The following is a 23,408-nucleotide window of genomic DNA, read 5'->3' on the forward strand; positions in this document are numbered from 1 at the left end:
AACGTCCATCCATCCATCCATTTTACAATATAATTACAACACTTTATGTACATATTTATATACAGATTTGAACAATAAGTTATTCACTGAAATATATTTATTAATTGTGGTTCTTACAAAAAATATATCTTATAAAATATAAAAGCTAAAATGTCTCTTAAAGCTCTGCCCCTTTAATTAGTGCATACTAAATAATTTAACTTTAGCCTACTACTAAGACCATATTATTTACCAGCAACATAAAGTGAAACAGAGGCAGAGGTGTCCTGCCACAGTCAGTAACAAATAAACAGAAAACAGTAGTGGTCAAATACAAATAAGGCAACAAGAGAAGTATCCTACACTTCTCTTTTGTAAAGTAAATCTGAACAGCCTATATGGGCATCTACATCAACTATATGATTTGCCTGAAAAGCTGGAAAGGACCAAAAAAAAATTTTTTTTATTTTTTATTTGTGGCGGACGTAATTCTTTCGTGGCGGTTAGCCACAAATAAATGAATGTGTGGGAAACACTGTTTTATATGTAATACAGACCTGTGCTGGCTCTTCAGCAGCTCCACAGAGGTCCTCAGCTCGCGCACCTGGTACCTGAGGTCTTCCAGCGTGGGCGGAGTCACGGGCGAGTTCCGCAGCTCGGGGGTGGGGCTCAGACCCGAGGAGGAAGACGGAGAGGCGGGACGATGGCCGCCGCAGTTTGGCGGGTTGAGGGACGAGGAGGACTTGGCGGCCAGGGGTGCTTTACCCTCAGGTACCTGATATGTAGTCAGGATGGTAGACAGTAGGTTAGAGCTACCATGTGTGGCGCCCCTTGCTGGGCATAGCTTAAAAACAACAAATTAGGGTGAATGCTGAAACTGTGCGTACAGAAATGGCAGGAAGTCCTTTCCTGGCGAACTGGACGGGTTCTTGATCCTCCTTGTTTCGATCCCTATCCTTCCTGTCTTCCGGCGCCGGGTGGTCCACGTCGGCGCTGGACAGCGACAACTGTAAAGAAAGGAAAAAAAACTGTCTTCCAGATTTTGTCGCAACAAAGCCAAAGTGGGACGTCCTCACCGATGTGATGATCTGTGAGCGAGGCCGGCGGTCCGTGACCCTGGGCCGGGTCGCCGTCGGGTGACTGAGCTTCTCCGCCGACGGCACCACGGCGTCCAGGTCTAGATCTGCACGTACACACATTAGCATTTTTAAAAAAAGATGCCCGCGTTATCCTAATCTCATTCGACGCTCACCGGTGTCATGTGACCTGTCGAGGGCGGAGTCAGGCGTGGAAGCCCCGCCCTCAGACTTGGGGCTTTCACACCTGAGCGGACACACACACATTAGGGCAGAGTAAGGAGAAACAGGAGCATGCAGGTACGAGTGTGTACTGACGCCAAAGTGGGAGGTCTCTCGGGGCGCCTTGGGGGTTGTGAGGAGGAAGAGGAGGAGCTTGTCTTTGTAAGGAAGGGTTTCTTGGGAAGGACGGACGGGAGGGACGGCTTGGGGAGGTCGCCCACGTTCACCTCCTCACCTACACACACAGGTATTGGATAAATATGCAATTTACTACACTAACAAATGACCTTAAAGTAGCATTGTGGACCAGGAAGATGTGATGGAAGGAAACAGGAAGTGAGGGAAGGAAACCGGAAGTGAAAGTATAGAATATATTGAAATGAATCCAGACTTTCTTGTTGTTGATGAGATCAAAGTAAAGGACATTTTGTTAATTGTGAAAAGGACGTCGGTCATCTCATTCTTGTTAGTCTCCCTCTGCTGGTGACTTTCAAAAACGCACCTTTTAGATAATAGACATACACGGTTAGTCATTTATTTATAAAATTGAAATTAGAGATGTCCCATAATATCGGCCTGCCGATATTATCAGCCGATAAATTCGTTAAAATGTAATATCGGAAATTATCGGTATCGTTTTTTTTTTATTATCGGTATCGTTTTTTTGGGTTTTTTTTTTATTGTACTTTATTAAATCAACATAAAAAACACAAGATACACTTACAATTAGTGCACCAACCCAAAAAAACTCCCTCCCCCATTTACACTCATTCACACAAAAGGGTTGTTTCTTTCTGTTATTAATATTCTGGTTCCTACATTATATATCAATATAGATCAATACAGGCTGCAAGGGATACAGTCCGTAAGCACACATGGTTGTGCGTGCTGCTGGTCCACTAATAGTACTAACCTTTAACAGTTAATTTGAGTCATTTTCATTAATTACTAGTTTCTATGTAACTGTTTTTATATTGTTTTACTTTCTTTTTTATTCAAGAAATGTTTTTTAATTTATTTTATTAATTAAAAAAAAAAAGTACCTATCTTCACCATACCTGGTTGTCCAAATTAGGCATAATAATGTGTTAATTCCACAACTGTATATATCGGTTGATATCGGTATCGGTAATTAAAGAGTTGGACAATATCGGAATATCGGATATCGGCAAAAAGCCATTATCGGACATCCCTAATTGAAATATAATGCTGGTGATTACAAAAATCCATCCGTTTTCTCTACCGCTTCTCATTAGTCACAGTAGGCTAAAAGCATTTATTTATAAGATAAATAATAATAAATAAAGGTTTACTAATATGGGCAGCACGGTGACAGAGGGGTTAGTGGGTCTGCCTCACAATACAAAGGTCCTGGGTTCGATCCTGTGCTCGGGATCTTTCTGTGTGGAGTTTGCATGTCTCCCCGTGACTGCGTGGGTTCCCTCCGGGTACTCCGGCTTCCTCCCACCTCCAAAGACATGCACCTGGGGATAGGTTGATTGGCAACACTAAATTGGCCCTAGTGTGTGAATGTGAGTGTGAATGTTGTCTGTCTATTTGTGTTGGCCCTGTGATGGGCTGGCGAGTTGTCCAGGGTGTACACCGCCTTCCGCCCGAATGCAGCTGAGATAGGCTCCAGCACCCGCCGTGACCCCGAAAGGGATAAGCAGTAGAAAATGGATGGATGGGTTTACTAATACACTGTGTATATATATATATATATATATATATATATATATATATATATATATATATATATATATATATATATATATATATATATATATATATATATATATATACTATAATAACAATATAATTACATCTGAGAAAATGTAACATTTAAAGACTAGCTCAATTATTATGTAAATGAAAAACATGATTCATATTATTAAGTTAAAATTTATCAAATTAATAAGGAAAATCTGTCTTAATAATAAAGTGCACATGCATTTTGCGGTATAAAAAAATACAGTCCAAAGTCTAAAAATCGAAAGCCATTATTTTTGTCTAGATATTTAAAAATACAAAAACTGAAAAATTTAACAATATTTTATGATTAGGCAAATGATAAGAATTAGATATACTGTATAAAAATCAAACTTTTATTAAAAATGATAGTATTAATAATAATCAATCAATCAAAGCCCTTAATCACAGATGTCTCGAAGGGCTGTGTCACGGCAAATTTCTTCCCTCTACAAAAACCTTCCCTCCCCCATTTACTTCCGGGGCTTCGTCCAATAAAATCACAAAGTTGCCGGGGGTCCTTAACCCGCACGCGACTGTCCTGTTTCGCGCCTGTACAAAAAAAAAACAATAATCGATTTCTTCAGATTCCAGCAGCTGTCAAAGACGAAGTATCCTACCAGTGACGGGCAGTCAAAGCCGAAGTGCTATCGATCGCTGTCAATGACGTAAGAGGAAACATGACCACGGAAGTAAATGGGGGAGGGAAGGTTTTTGTAGAGGGAAGACATTTGGCGTGACAGCTGCACAAGCCACAATGACATCAGATCACCAAATTGCCAAAATGACTCCCGGGCGTGGCCACCGCTACTGCCCACTGCTCCCCTCACCTCCCAGGGGGTGAACAAGGGGATGGGTCAAATGCAGAGGACACATTTCACCACACCTAGTGTGTGTGTGACTCTCATTGTTACTTTAACTTAACTTTAAGATACCACATCAAGGAAAGAAAAAACTCAACCCAATGGGAACAACGAGAAACCTTGGAAGGGACCGCAGATGTGGGGACCCCCCACTGGGCGACCGGTGCAATAGATGTCGAGTGGATACAGTTAATAATGTGAGAATCCAGTCTATAGCGGGGCCATCAATAATCAATACTATGACATTAAGAAATGTTACATTAGAAATATATTTACAAAACCGGGATAGTTTATGATTACCATACTTGTAAGAAATAATTGAAACAGACAGACAAAGATAGATTTGGAGTGCAAATAAGCAGGCGGCTCATAACTGTTAGTGTCAAAAGAATGAAAAGTGAATGTAGTCAATTAGAGGCACATGCTCTAATAGATGCCACTGTATAAAGAAAATTGTTAATTCCTTGATTATTAGCTCAGGTGAGAAGAGACGGGCTGAGCGGGACCAGTTTGTCGGGTCGGTATACCTCGATCCTGGTCTCTCTGCGGCAGCTGCTCGGGCCGCTCTGGTGGAACCTTCTTAACATCCGACTTTTTGTCTACAGGTCATATTTGGTCACGTCGTGGCTTCTGGATAACAACATACACGCGGGAACAAAGGAGGGAGATGTTTACCTGCTGTGTGTTTGGCCGACGGGGCGCTGGGAGGAGGCGGCTTCTTTGGTCTCTGCAAAGACACACCTGAGAGTGAGTCACCTCACACATGGACACACCAACAGAGTCACTTATTTGAGGGTCATTTTTCGCAAAATAAGTATCACCTACAGTATTTACTGGTTACTTTATTTAGTGTTTACTTCAGGGTAGGGTTGTATGGTATACCGGTATTAGCATAGTACCGTGATACTAATGAATCATATTCGGTACTATACCGCCTCTGAAAAGTACCCTTCCGCCACCCCCCGCGCACCCGTCGTCGTCACGTAGTGTCACTGCTGGTTTACGAGCAGAGGAGCATGTTCGGCGGCACACAATCACGGAGTACTTACAAGCAGACACAGTGTGTAGACAGAAAAGGGAGAACGGACGTATTTTAGCTTAAAAACTAACGATGAAGGTGAAGTTATAACACTGAAACGCCCACCGGAAGAGGTGCTTTAAGACATGGCTAGCTAGCTACTTCTAAATCACTCATCCTCGCCTCCATGGTGACATATAAAGTAAGTTTCTTACAAGTATCAACCCTGCAGGACAAGGAATAGCTGAACATGTTTCACTACACACCATAGCTCACCGGCGTCAAAATGTAAACAAACGCCATTGGTAGATCTACACCTAACATCCACTGTAATGATACCAAGTACAGTAGCATATCTAGTCGATATTACACGACATCTTCTTTCAGTTTTTTTAAACTTTATATTATGTTTATAAACTCAGGAAATATGTCCCTGGACTCATGAGGACTTTGAATATGACCAATGTATGATCCTGTAACTACTTGGTATCGGATTGATACCCAAATTTGTGATATCATCCAAAACTAATGTAAAGTATCAGACAACAGAAGAATAAGTGATTATTACATTTTAACAGAAGTGTAGATAGAACATGTTAAAAGAGAAAGTAAGCAGATATTAACAGTAAATGAACAAGTAGATTAATAATTCATTTTCTACCACTTTTCCTTAATTTTGACAAAATAATAGAATTATAAATGACACAATATGTTACTGCATATGTCAGCAGACTAATTAGGAGTCTTTGTTTGCTTGCTTACTAATAAGAGACAAGTTGTCTTATATGTTCACTATTTTATTTAAGGACAAACTTACAATAAGAAACATATGTTTAATGTAACCTAAGATTTTCTGTTAAAATAAAGCCAATAATGCAATCTTTTGCAGTCCCCTTTATTTAGAAGTATCGACATTTTGGTAACAGTACCGGTACCAAAATATTGGTATTGGACAACACTACTTCAGGGACAGAAATCATCGCTACAACGTCACCTTTTTCTCGGCTTCCAGCAGCTTGACAAAGTTATCCGGGAAGACTCCCTGCCTTCCTCCGATCTCCCCCATCCACCAGCCGGTGTCAGCACAGTCCTGCGTGGGACACAGTAGGTCCGAGATTTCAATTAACAAACAAACAAATAAACAAAATCACGCGCAAAACGAGCCCGACTCTCCAAATCCATCAATCACCTTGGTGACTATGGCGACGATTTCGCCCTCTTTGATTGTCAGCTCATCCTCGTTCTGCGCCTCGTACGGAAAGAGGACTTTGCACAGCTCTGCTCCTAAAATAGATTGCACAGAAACCAGTCAATAAAACTGCCAAAAACAAAAACAATTTCAGAAGTAGTTTGATCTTAAATGCCGGGTTTTCCCCGCAAGTTCGTTAACACAGCAGGTTTTGGAATGTATCATTAATAAATGTGAGCTAACATCACCTTTTCCTCTGCCGTCGGAATCACCCTTCATGTTGTCGGCACTTGCACTCGCCGTTTTGCCCTCAACGACCTGGGAGACACAAGGAGTCCTTTGATTTAGCCTCAAGGAACCGTTGTTTTTGACTGAAAATATGTCCCTATTTAATAGCGGGGCCGCAGGGGGTATTTGTATCATTTCTGTCTACACTCCAGTATTCATGTTGGTATGATACAAAAGGCTTTAGGTAGGTGGCAGCAGTGCTCAATCTAATAGTAGAAGTAGTAAGTACACAGGAACGCTTGTGTTAGATGTAAATATAAACGGAATACAATGATTTGCAAATCCTTTTCAACCCATATTCAATTGAATGCACTACTGTCACGTGGGGGAGTCGCAGTTCGCTGCGGGGTTGTTCTTCCAACGCAAAAGACGGCTTCGGACGACAGCGTGAAGGTGAGCTTGGATTTATTAAACATAAATCACTCAAACTATCACAAACGCAAACAATAAACAAAAAAGGCAAGTGTGCCTAAAACACAAAATAAGCTGCTAGTTAGCAGAAGCTAGGACATGGACTATGAAAACTTACTTGGTCAACAAGGGACATGAACCGGTGTGACAAAGACAATGAACGCAAAACGAGTGAACAGAAAGAAAGACTTAAATAACCCAGACATGATTAACAACAGGTGCGTGACTCAAAACGTGAAACAGGTGCGTGACATGACAGGTGAAAACTAATGGGTGACCATGGAAACCAAACAAAACAAGGAAGTGCAACCAGGAACTAAAGAGAGTCCAAAAACCAGGCAAAACATGGCCAAACAAAAACATGATTAACACAGGACAGATCCCAGATGTCCAAAAACAAAAAACAGGATCAAGAGTCATGGGAGGGCGGGAGGGGGACATGGCGGTGGCTCGCCAGGCCAAGTGGCCCCGAATCCACCGAGGCATAGTCATGTGGCGGGGGCGAGGTGCGGGTGCAGCAGATGAAGCAGGCAGCGAAGCTTGGCGTGGCGCGTCGGGCGGCGAAGCTTGGCGTGGCGCTTCGGGCGGCGAAGCTTGGCGTGGCGCTTCGGGCGGCGAAGCTTGGCGTGGCCATGGTTGGTCTTGGCATGGTTGGTCTTGGCATGGTTGGTCTTGGACTTGGTCTTGGCATGGTTGGTCTTGGACTTGGTGTGGAGCTGGTACCGGAGCTTGGCGTCGTGGAGCTGGAACCGGAGCTTGGCAACGTGGAGCTGGAACCGAACCGGAGCTTGGCAGCGTGGAGCTGGAACCGGAGCTTGGCAGCGTGGAGCTGGAACCGGAGCTTGGCAGCGTGGTGCAGGAACCGGAGCTTGGCAGCGTGGTGCAGGTACCGGAGCTTGGCGTCGTGGAGCTGGTACCGGAGCTTGGCGTCGTGGAACTTGACGTGGTGCAGGTGGCCTAGCTGGGGGCTGTGGCTTGGCATGGTGACGGACTGGTGGTGGCGGCCGGGATGGAGGTTGCTGCTTGGTTGGGTGCAGCTGAGCCACCCCACCAACACAGCTCCCGGCCCTAGCCCCCCCCCTCAAGGAGCGGATACCAGACGCGCTCCCTGCGGTCTGGCATCTTCTCTAGGGGTGGGTGGAGGGAGGTCAGGAGGGGGGTAGACTTCTTCCCTTTAAATTGTTCAGAAATTCTATTCACCACCCCCACTTTAGACTGGGTCTGAAAAAATCTAAATTTAGAAAAAAACTTCTCAAAAGGATTATTTTTAGAAACAAAGTCTTTAGTGGGCGGCTGACAGAGGGCGTAAATAGAATCTAAAAAAAAGTCTTGGTCTCTGACGTCATCACCAGTGGGCGGGATGACGTCATCAGCACGGGTCTCCTGCGGCGGCGAGGAAGACTGGGCTGGTTGGGGGATCTTGTTGTCCGGAGGAGGATCCTGGGGGAACGACCCGCCATGCTGGCGAAAAGAAGCCTTTCTGGCTGGCCTCCATCTTCGCCAGCACGTCTCCATCACCTCCTCGGGGCTCGTCTGCGGAAGAACGTCTGCTGCGTTCATTCTGTCACGTGAGGGGGTCCGCAGTTGTTCTTTCAACGCAAAAGACGGCTTCGGACGACAGCGTGAAGGTGAGCTTGGATTTATTAAATATAAATCACTCAAACTATCACAAACGCAAACAATAAACAAAAAAGGCAAGCGTGCCTAAAACACAAAATAAGCTGCTAGTTAGCATGGACTATGAAAACTTACTTGGTCAACAAGGGACATGAACCGGTGTGACAAAGACAATGAACGCAGAACGAGTGAACAGAAAGAAAGACTTAAATAACCCAGACATGATTAACAACAGGTGCGCGACTCAAAACGTGAAACAGGTGCGTGACATGACAGGTGAAAACTAATGGGTGACCATGGAAACCAAACAAAACAAGGAAGTGCAACCAGGAACTAAAGAGAGTCCAAAAACCAAGCAAAACATGGCCAAACAAAAACATGATTAACACATGACAACTACAAAGACAAGATATTTGATGTTCAAACTCATAAACCAGTAGAAGTAGTAAGTACACAGGAATGCTTGTGTACAGAACTAAGGGAAGCAAAGAGATGGAGAAGTTTGTGACAGGAATGAACACACACAGAGAAATTAATAAATATTATTAGGTTCTAAATAGTAGTTACATTTTGGGGGATCGTGAGAAATTTTACAGAGTGACAGAGATTTGTTGGGAAGCACTGCTGAGTGAATAATAGGGGTTACGATCCGAGACCCCCTGAAAATAACCAGACGCACCCACAAAAATTGTATACATTATATAAAAATATAATAATATAATACATCAGTATACACTACCGTTCAAAAGTTTGGGGTCACATTGAAATATCCTTATTTTTGAAGGAAAAGCACTGTACTTTTCAATGAAGATAACTTTAAACTAGTCTTAACTTTAAAGATATACACTCTATACATTGCTAATGTGGTAAATGACTATTCTAGCTGCAAATGTCTGGTTTTTGGTGCAATATCTACATAGGTGTATAGAGGCCCATTTCCAGCAACTATCACTCCAGTGTTCTAATGGTACAATGTGTTTGCTCATTGGCTCAGAAGGCTAATTGATGATTAGAAAACCCTTGTGCAATCATGTTCACACATCTGAAAACAGTTTAGCTCGTTACAGAAGCTACAAACCTGACCTTCCTTTGAGCAGATTGAGTTTCTGGAGCATCACATTTGTGGGGTCAATTAAACGCTCAAAATGGCCAGAAAAAGAGAACTTTCATCTGAAATTCGACAGTCTATTCTTGTTCTTAGAAATGAAGGCTATTCCACAAAATTGTTTGGGTGACCCCAAACTTTTGAACGGTAGTGTATGTTGCTCCAAAACCTTTATGTACCTTTCAGCATTAATGGCGCCTTCACAGATGTGTAAGTTACCCATGTCTTGGGCACTAATACACCCCCATACCATCACAGATGCTGGCTTTTTAACTTTGCGCCTATAACAATCCGGATGGTTCTTTTCCTCTTTGGGCCAGAGGACACGACGTCCACAGTTTCCAAAAACAATTTGAAATGTGGACTCGTCAGACCACAGAACACTTTTCTACTTTGTATCAGTCCATCTTAGATGAGCTCAGGCACAGCGTAGCCGACGGCGTTTCTGGGGGTTGTTGATAAACGGTTTTTGCCTTGCATAGGAGAGTTTTAAATTGCACTTACAGATGAAGCGACCAACTGTAGTTACTGACAGTGGTTTTCTGAAGTGTTCCTGAGCCCATGTGGTGATATCCTTTACACACTGATGTCGCTTGTTGATGCAGTACAGCCTGAGGGATCGAAGGTCACAGGCTTAGCTGCTTACGTGCAGTGATTTCTCCAGATTCTCTGAACCCTTTGATGATATTACGGACCGTAGATGGTGAAATCCCTAAATTCCTTGCAATAGCTGGTTGAGAAAGGTTTTTCTTAAACTGTTCAACAATTTGCTCACGCATTTGTTGACAAAGTGGTGACCCTCGCCCCATCCTTGTTTGTGAATGACTGAGCATTTCATGGAATCTACTTTTATACCCAATCATGGCACCCACCTGTTCCCAATTTGCCTGTTCACCTGTGGGATGTTCCAAATAAGTGTTTGATGAGCATTCCTCAACTTTATCAGTATTTATTGCCACCTTTCCCAACTTCTTTGTCACGTGTTGCTGGCATCAAATTCTAAAGTTAATGATTATTTGCAAAAAAAAAATGTTTATCAGTTTGAACATCAAATATGTTGTCTTTGTAGCATATTCAACTGAATATGGGTTGAAAATTATTTGCAAACCATTGTATTCCGTTTATATTTACATCTAACACAATTTCCCAACTCATATGGAAACGGGGTTTGTATATATATATATATATATATATATATATATATATATATATATATATATATATATATATATATATATATATATATATATATATATATATATATATATATATATATATTCAGGCTGTCAACGTTAACGCATGTGATTAATAAAAATAAATTATCGCGTTATCAAATATGAATCACTTCCGGGTTTGTCACACTGTCTGTGATTGCGAGGAGGAAAATTTCACTTTAAAACAGAACTTTGGATAAAACTAAGGTAACTTGTTGGTATCGCAGCGACAAACGTTTTTATAATCTGAGCACTTCAAGTTTAAAATACCATCTTGAAGCGAAACACGTACTCGAGGATGGCGCCGACAGTGTTGTCAATCCTCTTGGCGACTTCTTTTGTAAACAGCCACTAGTGACAAATCTAATGACTTTTCCTGGGGATACTGGAGACTTGTTTGTGTCCTAGCATGAATGGGAGCTACATCCACAAGAAGCAGAGGAGAACGCTACGTTGGCAAAGTTTACTGATACAATGTTGTCAACAAAAGTAGCACAGTTAAGTTAAACATGCCTTTGTTAAACGGACAGCCACCGCATGTAGAACATTAACATCCGTGAAGACCAAGTCCTGTAAGAAGATGTCATTCATATCACCACAGCTGATCTGTCGTACAATAGCTTGGAGAGGCACAATTACAGCAAAGGTAAACCAATTGTACTACACCGAAAAAAAGCATCAACTTGCAACTACAGAGTAATGTGAATTTAATTTGCTTCCTGGAGAACGTTGGACATCTGAAAGTAATCACAAGGAGCCGGGATCGCATTGTACCAAAAAAAGAGATCAGCATTGTCATCTGAAAAAGGTCAACAAGTTTGTTTGTTTCAACAACGGTTTGAACTAAAGACGAGTAAATGGTGCAGTATGTTAAGTTGTTTATGTGTGTGTTTGCTACATTATCCATTAGTAACTGTACCTTGTTTGCAAGATTATTGCAAACTGCAAAGACTTTTAAAATGTGCACTTAATTTTTACTATATTTATTTTCACCAAGTTGTTAGCAAATCAATGACTTGCAGTTCAGTCAGACATTAAACAAACCTTCCTGTATCACATTCTGACTACTAAATTGCATTTGTACCCAAAAATTGGGGTATTTTCTTCATGCAAGCAAATAAAAAACGGTGATTAATCATGATTAATCACAGCTTTAGAGTTTGATTAATCTGATTTTTTAAAATGCTGTAATCAATCTGAAATATCAAGCAGCTAAAATTCGGCAAACAAGTGTGGAGACTATATTTTCCCATAATGCTTTGTAATGGATTTAAATGGGTGTAATTTAGAATATTTTATGGCACATGGACGTTTTTTTATAATATCCACAAAGTCCAGTGAGCAGGTTGTGTCTTATGTGTGGCCGTGTTTAGTGATGGTTGGAATGCTGTTGTTTTTTGCACCATGACTAGGGAAGGTTGTTTGTATTAGGTCATATGAGTAATGCTGCACATAGTTACATTCTGAGCATAATAAATGTAATTTACTTTAATTACTCGCATTGTCCATTTGATAGTGGCAAAATGGCAGCTACAAAGGCAGTCTCTTAAAAGGAAAGCAATCTCCTTTAGGGCAAAATTCCCTATTTGACTCATGACTATTGGCGGGCCAAATTTAAGAAGGACGCACTTGGCCTGCAGGTCGTAATTTGTGACACCCCTCCTCTAAGCCATCCATACACTTGCAATCAACAGAATCATCTTTAAAAGAAAACAAGAGTACTTTAATTACTCTCTGGTGAGTAGTGTTGTCCCACAGCTAATTAAAGATGAGATCAGGTTTCACAAATAAGAAGAGCTAACTGAATTATGAAGTGTGTGTGTGTGTGTGTGTGTGTGTGTGTGTGTGTGTGCACGTCATTAAAAGGCCTCGTTGTCTTGGAGGCTGAGTGGATCCCTCCATGTTTGTGGAAGCAGGGAGGAGACTCTTTCACAGGAAAACAGTCACAAGGCTCGGTTGTGTTCCCCAACACACACATGCAGCTCTGTTCAGGCAAACCTTGAACCACCCAGTTTCAGTCATCATTTTGCTAACCACACACATGCTGATGCTCTTATTTTGGAGGGACACATTAAACAAACACTGTTCTCTTCAGTAGAGCCTCAATTAATGCTAAAGAAGTTAGCATTAGCTTATTAATAGAAGTATGTAAAAAGTTGTCCCTGTTGTACCTGCTCAGTGGCCTTGTGGTTAGAGTGTCCGCCCTGAGATCGGTAGGTCGTGAGTTCAAACCCCAGCCGAGTCATACCAACGACTATAAAAATAGCATCAAAGGTTTGAATTGGGGGTAAAATCACTGCTCACTGCTCCCCTCACCTCCCAGGGGGTGAACAAGGGGATGGGTCAAATGCAGAGGACAAATTTCACCACACCTAGTGTGTGTGTGACAATCGTTGGTACTTTAACTTTAACTTTTAACTTCACTTCAGACTTATAAGAACACAATTCAGTAAAAGGACTCAAGTTTCCATCACTTGTATGTTGAAACTCACCGGTAGTATGCTGCCCCCTACTGCTGTGGAGTGTATTTGCACGTCTTGTCCTTACAAATTTGATGGAATTATTATTTTTTTATATAATGGTCAGGGCTTTAAACTCAATAGTTGTTAACTATGGACAGACAAGTAGATATTATGTCAGGTCATAAGCTATAAAGAATAGCCACTTTAACCTACCGGTAGTTTAGTTTTACTTCTCACTCCTGACTTTGACTCATGAAAACATTGTGACCGCTGCAAAGTTTGCGTGATAAGTCATATAGATTACCTGCATCTAAACATGTCACGCACAACTTGTTGCAGGGTCAACATGGCTTTTGCATGACTCAAACCCCCAACATCCTCTGCGCATCCCGGATGGAGACAATGGCCGTGGCCTCATTAGCAGCGAGAGACGCAAGTCTGACCAATAAAAGGAGGTAGGAAGCTCAACACTCAGCGGGGGGAGCGGCTGCACAACATCCTCCCCTCACTGACCATGCAGCTCTCCTATCACGCTGCATTCAGTAACAGCACGGCAACCTGTTCAAGGGTGTTACTCAATTGGCATACAGCCATTGCTTTACAACACAACTTAATGTACTTGTAATCCACATAAGAAAATATAACAACCTGATCAAATGAGATTTGACAGAAATGTGAGTGCAATCTGGATCAGATCCGGATTGTACAGCTTCTGACACATTTTGATACATTTTGTGGTGTTTTGGCAGCTTCAACTCCATGTCCGTACAAATGAACGCACTATGATGACTTTTGTAGTACTTTTGTAGTAATTGAATGATATAGGACATATTTTTATATTTAAAAGCTTTCAGACAAACCTAATCGTACAAATCATTTTAAAGGCCTACTGAAATGAAATGTTTTTATTTAAACGGGGATAGCAGATCTATTCTATGTGTCATACTTGATCATTTCGCGATATTGCCATATTTTTGCTGAAAGGATTTAGTAGAGAACAACAACGATAAAGATCGCAACATTTGGTATCTGACAAAAAAAAGCCTTGCCCCTTCTGGAAGTAGCGTGACGTAGTCAGTTGAACATTTCCGCAAAGTTCCCTATTGTTTACAGTGATGGCGGCCAGAAGTGAGAGCGATTCGGACCGAGAAAGCGACGATTCCCCCATTAATTTGAGCGAGGATGAAAGATTTGTGGATGAGGAAAGTGCAAATAAAGGACTAGTGGGGAGTGGAAGCGATTCAGATAGGGAAGATGCTGTGAGAGCCGGGGGTGACCTGATATTCAGCTGGGAATGACTACAACAGTAAATAAACACAAGACATATATATACTCTATTAGCCACAACACAACCAGGCTTATATTTAATATGCCACAAATTAATCCCGCATAAATACACCTAGGTGTTTATTATGCTAGCTCCTAGCTCCGAGCTACTAGCTCTCGTCCATATAACCCGCCAATACAATTCAAACACCTGCACAACACACACACAATCACTCAGCCCAAAGGACTGTTCACCTAACCCAAGGTTCAGAAAGGTTATATATTTAACCAAAGTTACGTACGTGACACGCACGTACGGGCAAGCGATCAAATGTTTGGAAGCGCAGCTGCGTACGCACGGTACCGCGTCTGCGTCTGTGTATCCAAATCAAAGTAATCCTGGTAAGAGTCTGTGTTTTCCCAGTTCTCTACAGGCGTCTGTGTATCGAAGTCAAAGTCCTCCTGGTAAGAGTCTCTGTTGTCCGAGTTCTTCGATCTTGACTGCATCTTTCGGGAATGTAAACAATGAAACACCGGCTGTGTTGTGTTGCTGACTTCCCTCGCAAAATACTCCGCTTCGCACCGACAACTTTCTTCTTTGCTTGCTCAGCTTCTTTCTCCATAATGCAATGAACAAATTGCAACAGATTCACCAACACAGATGTCCAGAATACTGTGGAATAATGAGATGAAAACAGAGCTATTTTGTATTGGCTTCAATGGGGGAGCCATACCTCTGTTTCACTGGCTACGTCACGCGCATACGTCATCCTCCAAAGGAGTTTTCAACCGGAAGTTTAGTGGGAAATTTAAAATTGCACTTTATAAGTTAACCCGGCCGTATTGGCATGTGTTGCAATGTTAAGATTTCATCATTGATATATAAACTATCAGACTGCGTTGTCGGTAGTAGTGGGTTTCAGTAGGCCTCTTTAAACTGAACAACTTTGTCCTTCATTTCTTACGTCAAGCGTTGCGGTGACTTAACCACAAACATGAAACTTTCCTTGTTTAGACAGGATGTTGCATCATCAAAAGGACCATAGCGGAACATTATGGCTGAGCTTTCTTTCAAATACTGATTTTTTTTTTTAAAAAGCTTCTTTTAAGTCACATGCTCATTGGGACGCTTGTCATGTCAGGTGGCACAACTGGTGTGCTATGATTTTATTATATTTGAAAGTGATATGTATAAACTTTTTAGCGGAAGCTTATACAGATGCCCAGGCAGAAAGCAGTTTAATTTGAGATTAGTTGCCAAAAAATAAATGCTATTTGAAAATCTACATTATATTTAGCATTTTTATGTTAAATATGACACTTTTAAATATTTTAAATGTCAGCCGCACACACAGATTTAGGATTATTATAAACGCATATGTACATACAGTAGCGACCTATCATAATAAAATAAAAAACTGAAGTTGGAATTTGGAAACTAAGCTAAAGTGGAGTTGATCTCCTTACTTGATTCAAACAAGCTCACACTTCTATTTTTGGTCACAAAAAGCTGCTTCTTCAACAAAGACTCTTGATAAACAAAGCTGTTTTTTTCCATGACTAAGCCACACAGGAAACATGTGACACTCATTACAAGAGTCATACTACATCTAGAACGGTATATTTTTGAGATATGAAGAGAAGGGTCCTACCATTCTTTCTGCTCGCAGTCAGACAGACGACACTTTGCTAAATCAGCACCAGCAGCAGGAGACAGTGTGTGAGTGTGTGTGTGTGTGTGTGTGTGTGTGTGTGTGTGTGTGTGTGTGTGTGTGTGTGTGTGTGTGTGTGTGTGTGTGTGTGTGTGTGTCAGCCCTCCTCTTTCAGACTCTCTCACTTCTGCTTTACATGTCAAGTCCCCCTCGTTTCTCCGTGTCTTGCAAAAGTGACGAGGATGAGAAGGAAGCCAATGCCAAACTTCCTTACCTCAAAACCAAAATGATGACACTGCAAGACTGTGTGTATATACAGTATATATGTATGAATATATGTATATACTGTATATGTATGTTTACATATATATAAATAGGTATGTATACACAAATATAAATATGTATGTATATATCTATCTATCTATATATGTATGTATTTGTATATGTATATATGTATATTTATATATATGTATGTATATATATATAAATATGTATGTATATATGTATGTGTATATATATGTGTGTGTTTGTATATATGTATGTATATGTATGTATGTATATATGTATGTATGTATATGTGTATATGTATATATATATATGTGTGTTATTGTATATATGTATGTATATATATATGTATGTATATATGTATGTATGTGTATATATATGTGTGTGTTTGTATATATGTATGTATATGTATGTATGTATATATGTATGTATGTACAGTATATGTGTATATGTATATATATATATATATATGTATGTATGTGTATATATATGTGTGTGTTTGTATATATGTATGTATATGTATGTATGTATATATGTATGTATGTACAGTATATGTGTATATGTATATATATATATATATATATATATATATATATATATATATATATATATATATATATATATATATATGTATGTATCAGTGGCGTGCAGTCACTAGAGGCAGGGGAGGCACGGCCTCACCTGCCATCATGGAAAGAAAAAAAAAAGTAAAAAGAAAAAAAATTAATTAAATTGTTATATGTATCCAGTGATTATACTAAAGTTATTTTCCATTTAACTTCACCAGTTTTAGATTATTTTTATTTTTATTTTCACATTTGCCGTTCAAATACTGAGAAGAGACGGTGCGGTGATCAGCAGCCAGTTGAGGCACGTCACTGATTTGTGCCTCAACATGGATTGTGCACAATGACTCGGCTAACTGCTGGCCTGCTGTGCAGTGAGACTGTATTGCTATATGAATTATATTATACATTTCCATAGTTTAGTTAGCTGAGGTATATAATGTACAGTGTATTTTGTCAACAACTGTATGTGTGTAACGTATTTCTTGTGCTGAGCGATCATAAAACTGGAGGCTCGTCTCATAACCCCGCCTCCTGGTGCCAAGCACCTCCGCCGCAGAATGCACCGCCAGACGGGAGCGCCACACCAACCAAAGCCCACACCCAAACCCTCCACGTGCAAGACCGAATCCACCCAAAAAAAGTCACTTAACAAGAAGCCAAAAAGTGCAAAAACAACAATGCTCGCGCGGCGCGCCGGAGGAGCCGTGAACAGGGACACAACATTAGGTACACCTGCAGACTGCTGCGCTGATTTAATATTTCATTCATTCACAACTCTTCCAACACGAACACCACTGCTCCCGCACTTATAAGTAAAGGTAAGACCATAATAACGTTTTTTTTTAATTAAATGTGTTTTTTTGTGTGCTACAGTTTGTAAGTGTAAAGTTAAAGTACCAATGATTGTCACACACACACCTGCATTTGACCCATCCCTTGTTCACTCCCTGGGAGGTGAGGGGAGCAGTGGGCAGCAGCGGCGCCGTGCCTGGGAATAATTTTTGGTGATTTAACCCCCAATTCCAACCCTTGATGCTGAGTGCCAAGCAGGGAAGAATGCTGGTATGAGCTTTTAAACATAACCCGTTAACTGCTGCCAATTAAATAGTGAATAAGATACTCTTTAGGGTTCATATGTTTGTAAATCTGACTGTGATGAAGTCAGTGCCTCACCTGACATGAACCTCACCGCACGCCACTGGTATGTATGTATATATGTATGTATATGTATATATATGTATATACTGTATGTATGTATTCGTTAGGTCAGGAAAAAATACGGAGGCTATTTCATCCCTACAACCCTTCAGGAAATCCCCTGAAGAGCAGAGCGTGTAGAGCGAAAAATACCCCGTTATTGAGCACTTTCTAATGGATAAACCACAGTAACCTCTGCTATATATATATGTACTGTATATGTATATATGTATGTATATATTTTTATGTGTGTGTGTATATATGTATACGTGTATATATGTGTATATATGCATATATGTATATATGCATGTGTATATGTATACAGTATAAATGCATATGTACATATATACATATATGTATATATAAGTATATGTATATATGTGTATATATACATATATGTATACATATGTGTATATATATGTATATATACGTGTATACATACAGTATATATGTATGTATAATGTATATATATATATATATACATACTGTGTTTATATATACATTTATACAGTATGTATAGATATATATGTATTTATACATATGTATATATATGTATATATACATACTGTGTATATATATACATTTATACAGTATGTTTAGATATATATGTATTTATACATACATGTATGTATATATATGTATATATCAGTGGCGTGCAGTCACTAGAGGCAGGGGAGGCGGGGCCTCACCTGCCATCATGGAAAGAAAAAAAAAAAGAAAAAGAAAAAAATAATAATTAAATTGTTATATGTATCCAGTGATTATACTAAAGTTATTTTCCATTTAACTTCACCAGTTTTAGATTATTTTTATTTTTATTTTCACATTTGCCGTTCAAATACTGAGAAGAGACGGTGCGGTGATCAGCAGCCAGTTGAGGCAATTGTGCCTCACCATGGATTGCGGACTCGGCTAACTGCTGGCCTGCTGTGCAGTGACACCGTATTGCTATATGAATTATATTATACATTTCCATAGTTTAGTTAGCTGAGGTATATAATGTACAGTGTATTTTGTCAACAACTGTATGTGTGTAACGTATTTTTAGTGCTGAGCGATCATAAATCTGCTGCGGAGACACACTGTGTGAGGCTCGTATCATAACCCCGCCTCCTGGTGCCAAGCACCTCCGCCGCAGAATGCACTGCCCGACGGGAGCACCGCGGCCACACCAACCAAAGCCCACACCCAAACCCTCCACGTGCAAGACCGAATCCACCCAAAAAAAGTCACTTAACAAGAAGCCAAAAAGTGCAAAAACAACAATGCTCGCGCTGCAGGAGCCGCGAACGACCGCAGGGACACAACATTAGGTACACCTGCACTGCAGGTTCATATGTTTTTAAATTTGACTGTGATGAAGCAGTCGTGCCTCACCAGACATTAACCTCACCGCACGCCACTGGTATATATACATAAAGTATATGTAGATATATGTGTAGATATATGTGTATATACATATATACGGTATATATAGTGTCGAGAGCAGCGGGATGTGAGGTTTAAGAGAGGCGAGGCGTGCGGGCGTGTTCAGGGGTTAATAGCGTGCCTGTTGGTCACTCTACGGGTGGGGGTGTCACTAATGTCATATAAATATATATATTTTTTATTTTTTCTAATATTTTCGCGACTGACTGGTAGGGTTCCAAAGATCGACTGGTCGATCACGGTCGACATGTTGGCGACCCCTGCACTATACTGTCCATGCAAGTTGAGATCAGTTTTGGTATGCAAATATTTGCGTTTCTGTCATAAAAATAACATTACATTTTGGCGCCGTTTTGTGGGTGTGTCCTTTTACCTTGTCTCCCTCAGAGTCGGCGTCCACGGAGCGAGGGCGAAGCTTGATGGGCTGGTCTTTGAAGATGTCCCCGAACCCGAAACCTCGGACCTGTGCGAGAAGACCATGAGGGGGGGGGGGGGGGGGTGAGTTATAAAGTAAGCCACACAACAGTACCTAATTTGTCCATACAAAGGCAGTTATTTTTATAATCAACGTCTTTTTGTGATAGTATTGTACTATTTGTATGAATTTTAGGGATGGCTACCAAATTTGGTACTTTTATAGTCTGTCGGTACTACTGGGTACCGATTCACGTAAAATCAAACAGTGCCATATTTCGATACCTTTGTTGCACGTGATGTCACGTCCGGCTCAAGCACTCCACCGGGAAACAAGCAGTCATGCACTCAGAGCGGACTCAGTCAGACTGCCTTTAGGTAATGTTACAATTTTCCATGCCAACAAAGGAAGAAGTACACTAACGATCCACTTTTTCGAAATGCACTAGCTCGATGCTAATTGACATTAGATTTGACATGCACATGCTGAAGATTATTAGCATCAGTGATTTTAAATGGCGATTTCAACACCTCCAAATTTGGTAATCAAAACTACGGCTGGTGTGTAATAAGTACAGTACTTATTTTATAAACACTTTGTAGAGCTCAACAAGAGACAAAACTGGCACATTAAATTTATTGGCTAAGGCAACACACCACAGTCTATACCAGGTGTCCTTTTTGACTTCTGGGCCCAACTTTTCCACTATAGAGGGGCCCATGGCCCAATCAAATATTAACAGTAAATTAGTAATCTTACTCTTGATTTTAATCGTGTTCAATAATTGTATCTAACCTACTTGCAGTTTACAACCTTGTCAAATGTTATGAAACCATGTGTTAATCACAAATGTTATTATGTATCCAACACATAAATCTTAGCTTGGGTCAGGCTGAATAGAAAAACAAATACTAACCAAATATACTGCATGAAAAGGGACTCATTAATAACTGACACATTTTTTTAAAGACTGTCTTTAATGCTACCATTGTGTCAGCAGTTAGTGGCCATGAAAAGTAATTCAACTCAATGACCTTGACTCACTCTTTGATTTTAATAACATGCGGCATTTACTTATATGACCTAATGCAAACAACCTTCCCTAGTCATGGTGCAAAAAAAATTAAATACAAATCAAACTAACACAAAAAGTCAACATACATGGTCACATATGACACAACCTGCTCACTGAACTTTGTGGATATTACAAAAAATGTCCATTCACCATAAAAAAAATCTAAATTACACCCATTTAAAACTATTACAAAGCAGGATGCTAAAATCAATTAACTAAATTAATGATTAATGTTTCTATACCAAACTGTCAATGAAATTAAAGTGCAAATAAAAATACAGCTTCACCACTTTAGTCATAAGTTTTGCACTTAAACTTCTCTATGACTTCAGCTCGAGATTTCTTCAGGTTTTTTTTTTATATTGTCATTACTGCCACAAGTGGTGGAAAAGTGTAATACAACTGAGTACCGCAGCAGCCCAGTCAGACCACAGCTCAGAAACAAATATTTTTGGGCGGCCCTCTTGCTTTATGGTTAAGAAACACTGACTGGTGTATACACTACTGCCATCTAAAGTCTTAGAATTGCAACTGCATGCAAAGTCTACTTTATATTGCAATGCAGTACAGTACAGTAATTGCAAATGAGACCCAAAATTGCAAGAAAACAAGATACCAACTGGACAGCGCAGCTCAGTGTCAAAAGAAAAAAAGTTTGTTTTTTTTTATTGACGTTTATCAAAACATTTGTACATTCACAAAAGTACCCAAAATTCCCAGGTACCGGGAATTGGTACTGTATCGATTCAAACATGAAAGGTACCCATCTCTCATGAATTTGTTAATTTTATCTTCTATTCCTGCTCCTGACCCGCTGCATTCAAAAGGCTAACAATGTGTCCAAACATGCACCTCTACTGTGTTGCATGTGCTGTTATAGTTCTGACAAATACACCACCTGGTGGTGCTGTAACCAAACCCCACGAGTCAAATTGACTCTCACACATTGTAACTTTGGCGTGTTTCGCCAATTTGCTGCGAGATTTGGTATCCACCTTTTTAGGGGATTGACGAGCATGTGTGTACAAACGAGGCAAGATCGGTTGTAAAACATGACTAAAGGGGCAAGCTCACTAATTGCCCACAGAAGTCACTGATTAATGACATATGGATATCCTTAATACCCAAAACATTTTGAGCACAATCCATAGGGGGCGCCATAAATTACTGTCAGTCTTGAAAAAATAAGGACATCCGATGAGATTATATTAGTATACAGTAAAACCTCGATTATGAACCGTTCTATGTGCAAACTTTTAGATAGTTCGCCCATTTGGCTCTATGTCTCTGTGTTTGAGCACCTCATTCGTTCATTTTGTTTTCCGCCTGTAGGCAAAAAGCAGAACGCAGCATTTTTGGGGAGGCGTAGCCCTCCACGTCACTTGCTGCGCATTGCAGTACACTACTAGTCACTACTCAGGGCTTCACGTTTTTTCTGTGTTTTTTCACCTTTTGACAAATTTTTATTTTATTTTGCTAACTCAATATAAGTCCCAAAAACTCAACAAGCCAGCGTGGAAAAAAGGATTAAATCGCTGTAGAGTTCATAAAAAAAGACTACAGTAATATAGAAGCAAAGAAGCAAACTTCGTACCACAGCAAGTCTTAATTGTGATGAGACCGGATTTTTCTGGAAAAATATGCCGGATCAGACTTATTTCACAGTGGAGGAAAAGACACTACTTCTCGTTCAGCAGCGGGTCTTTTAAGGTACACACACACACACACGGCCACACCGCCCCCTTCCTTCTCTGCTGCTTTCTCTTCAGCTCCTCTGACGATGTTAATGCAGGTAGATTTTATTTTTTTAAATATTTAAAAAAGGTTGTTAAAGGTCTACTGAAATGACATTTTTTTATTTAAACGGGGATAGCAGATCCATTCTATGTGTCATACTTGATCATTTCGCGATATTGCCATATTTTTGCTGAAAGGATTTAGTAGAGAACATCGACGATAAAGTTCGCAACTTTTGGTCGCTGATAAAAAAAGCCTTGCCTGTACCGGAAGTAGCGTGACGTCACAGGTTGAAGGGCTCCTCACGTTTCCCCATTGTTTACACCAGCAGCGAGAGCGATTCGGACCGAGAAAGCGACAATTACCCCATTAATTTGAGCCAGGATGAAAGATTCGTGGATGAGGAACGTTAAGAGTGAAGGACTAGAGTGCAGTGCAGGACGCATCTTTTTTCGCTCTGACCGTAACTTAGGTACAAGCTGGCTCATTGGATTCCACACTCTCTCCTTTTTCTATTTTGGATCACGGATTTGTATTTTAAACCACCTCGGATACTATATCCTCTTGAAAATGAGAGTCGAGAACGCGAAA

At 40.4% G+C, this 23,408-nt stretch overlaps 1 protein-coding gene across 3 annotated transcripts in view; it reads right to left on the bottom strand.

Annotated features, from left to right (window-relative positions):
* sh3kbp1 (SH3-domain kinase binding protein 1) overlaps positions 1–23,408 on the bottom strand; it is a 54,607-nt gene that overhangs the window by 4,980 nt on the left and 26,219 nt on the right. For 2 of the 3 annotated variants that reach the window (XM_062020936.1, XM_062020934.1), the window contains 11 exons: positions 19,964–20,053; positions 6,345–6,414; positions 6,097–6,191; positions 5,902–5,997; positions 4,565–4,616; positions 4,417–4,488; positions 1,374–1,512; positions 1,232–1,302; positions 1,056–1,162; positions 867–986; positions 537–754 (listed from right to left, as the gene is read on the bottom strand). In XM_062020936.1, coding sequence (XP_061876920.1) covers positions 537–754; positions 867–986; positions 1,056–1,162; positions 1,232–1,302; positions 1,374–1,512; positions 4,417–4,488; positions 4,565–4,616; positions 5,902–5,997; positions 6,097–6,191; positions 6,345–6,414; positions 19,964–20,053 — 1,130 coding nt within the window. The remainder of the gene's footprint in view (positions 1–536; positions 755–866; positions 987–1,055; positions 1,163–1,231; positions 1,303–1,373; positions 1,513–4,416; positions 4,489–4,564; positions 4,617–5,901; positions 5,998–6,096; positions 6,192–6,344; positions 6,415–19,963; positions 20,054–23,408) is intronic. The other variant, XM_062020937.1, reaches the window with a different exon arrangement.

The sequence above is a fragment of the Entelurus aequoreus genome, linkage group LG15 (assembly GCF_033978785.1).
Source record: "Entelurus aequoreus isolate RoL-2023_Sb linkage group LG15, RoL_Eaeq_v1.1, whole genome shotgun sequence".
NCBI classification, from domain to species: Eukaryota; Metazoa; Chordata; class Actinopteri; order Syngnathiformes; family Syngnathidae; genus Entelurus; species Entelurus aequoreus.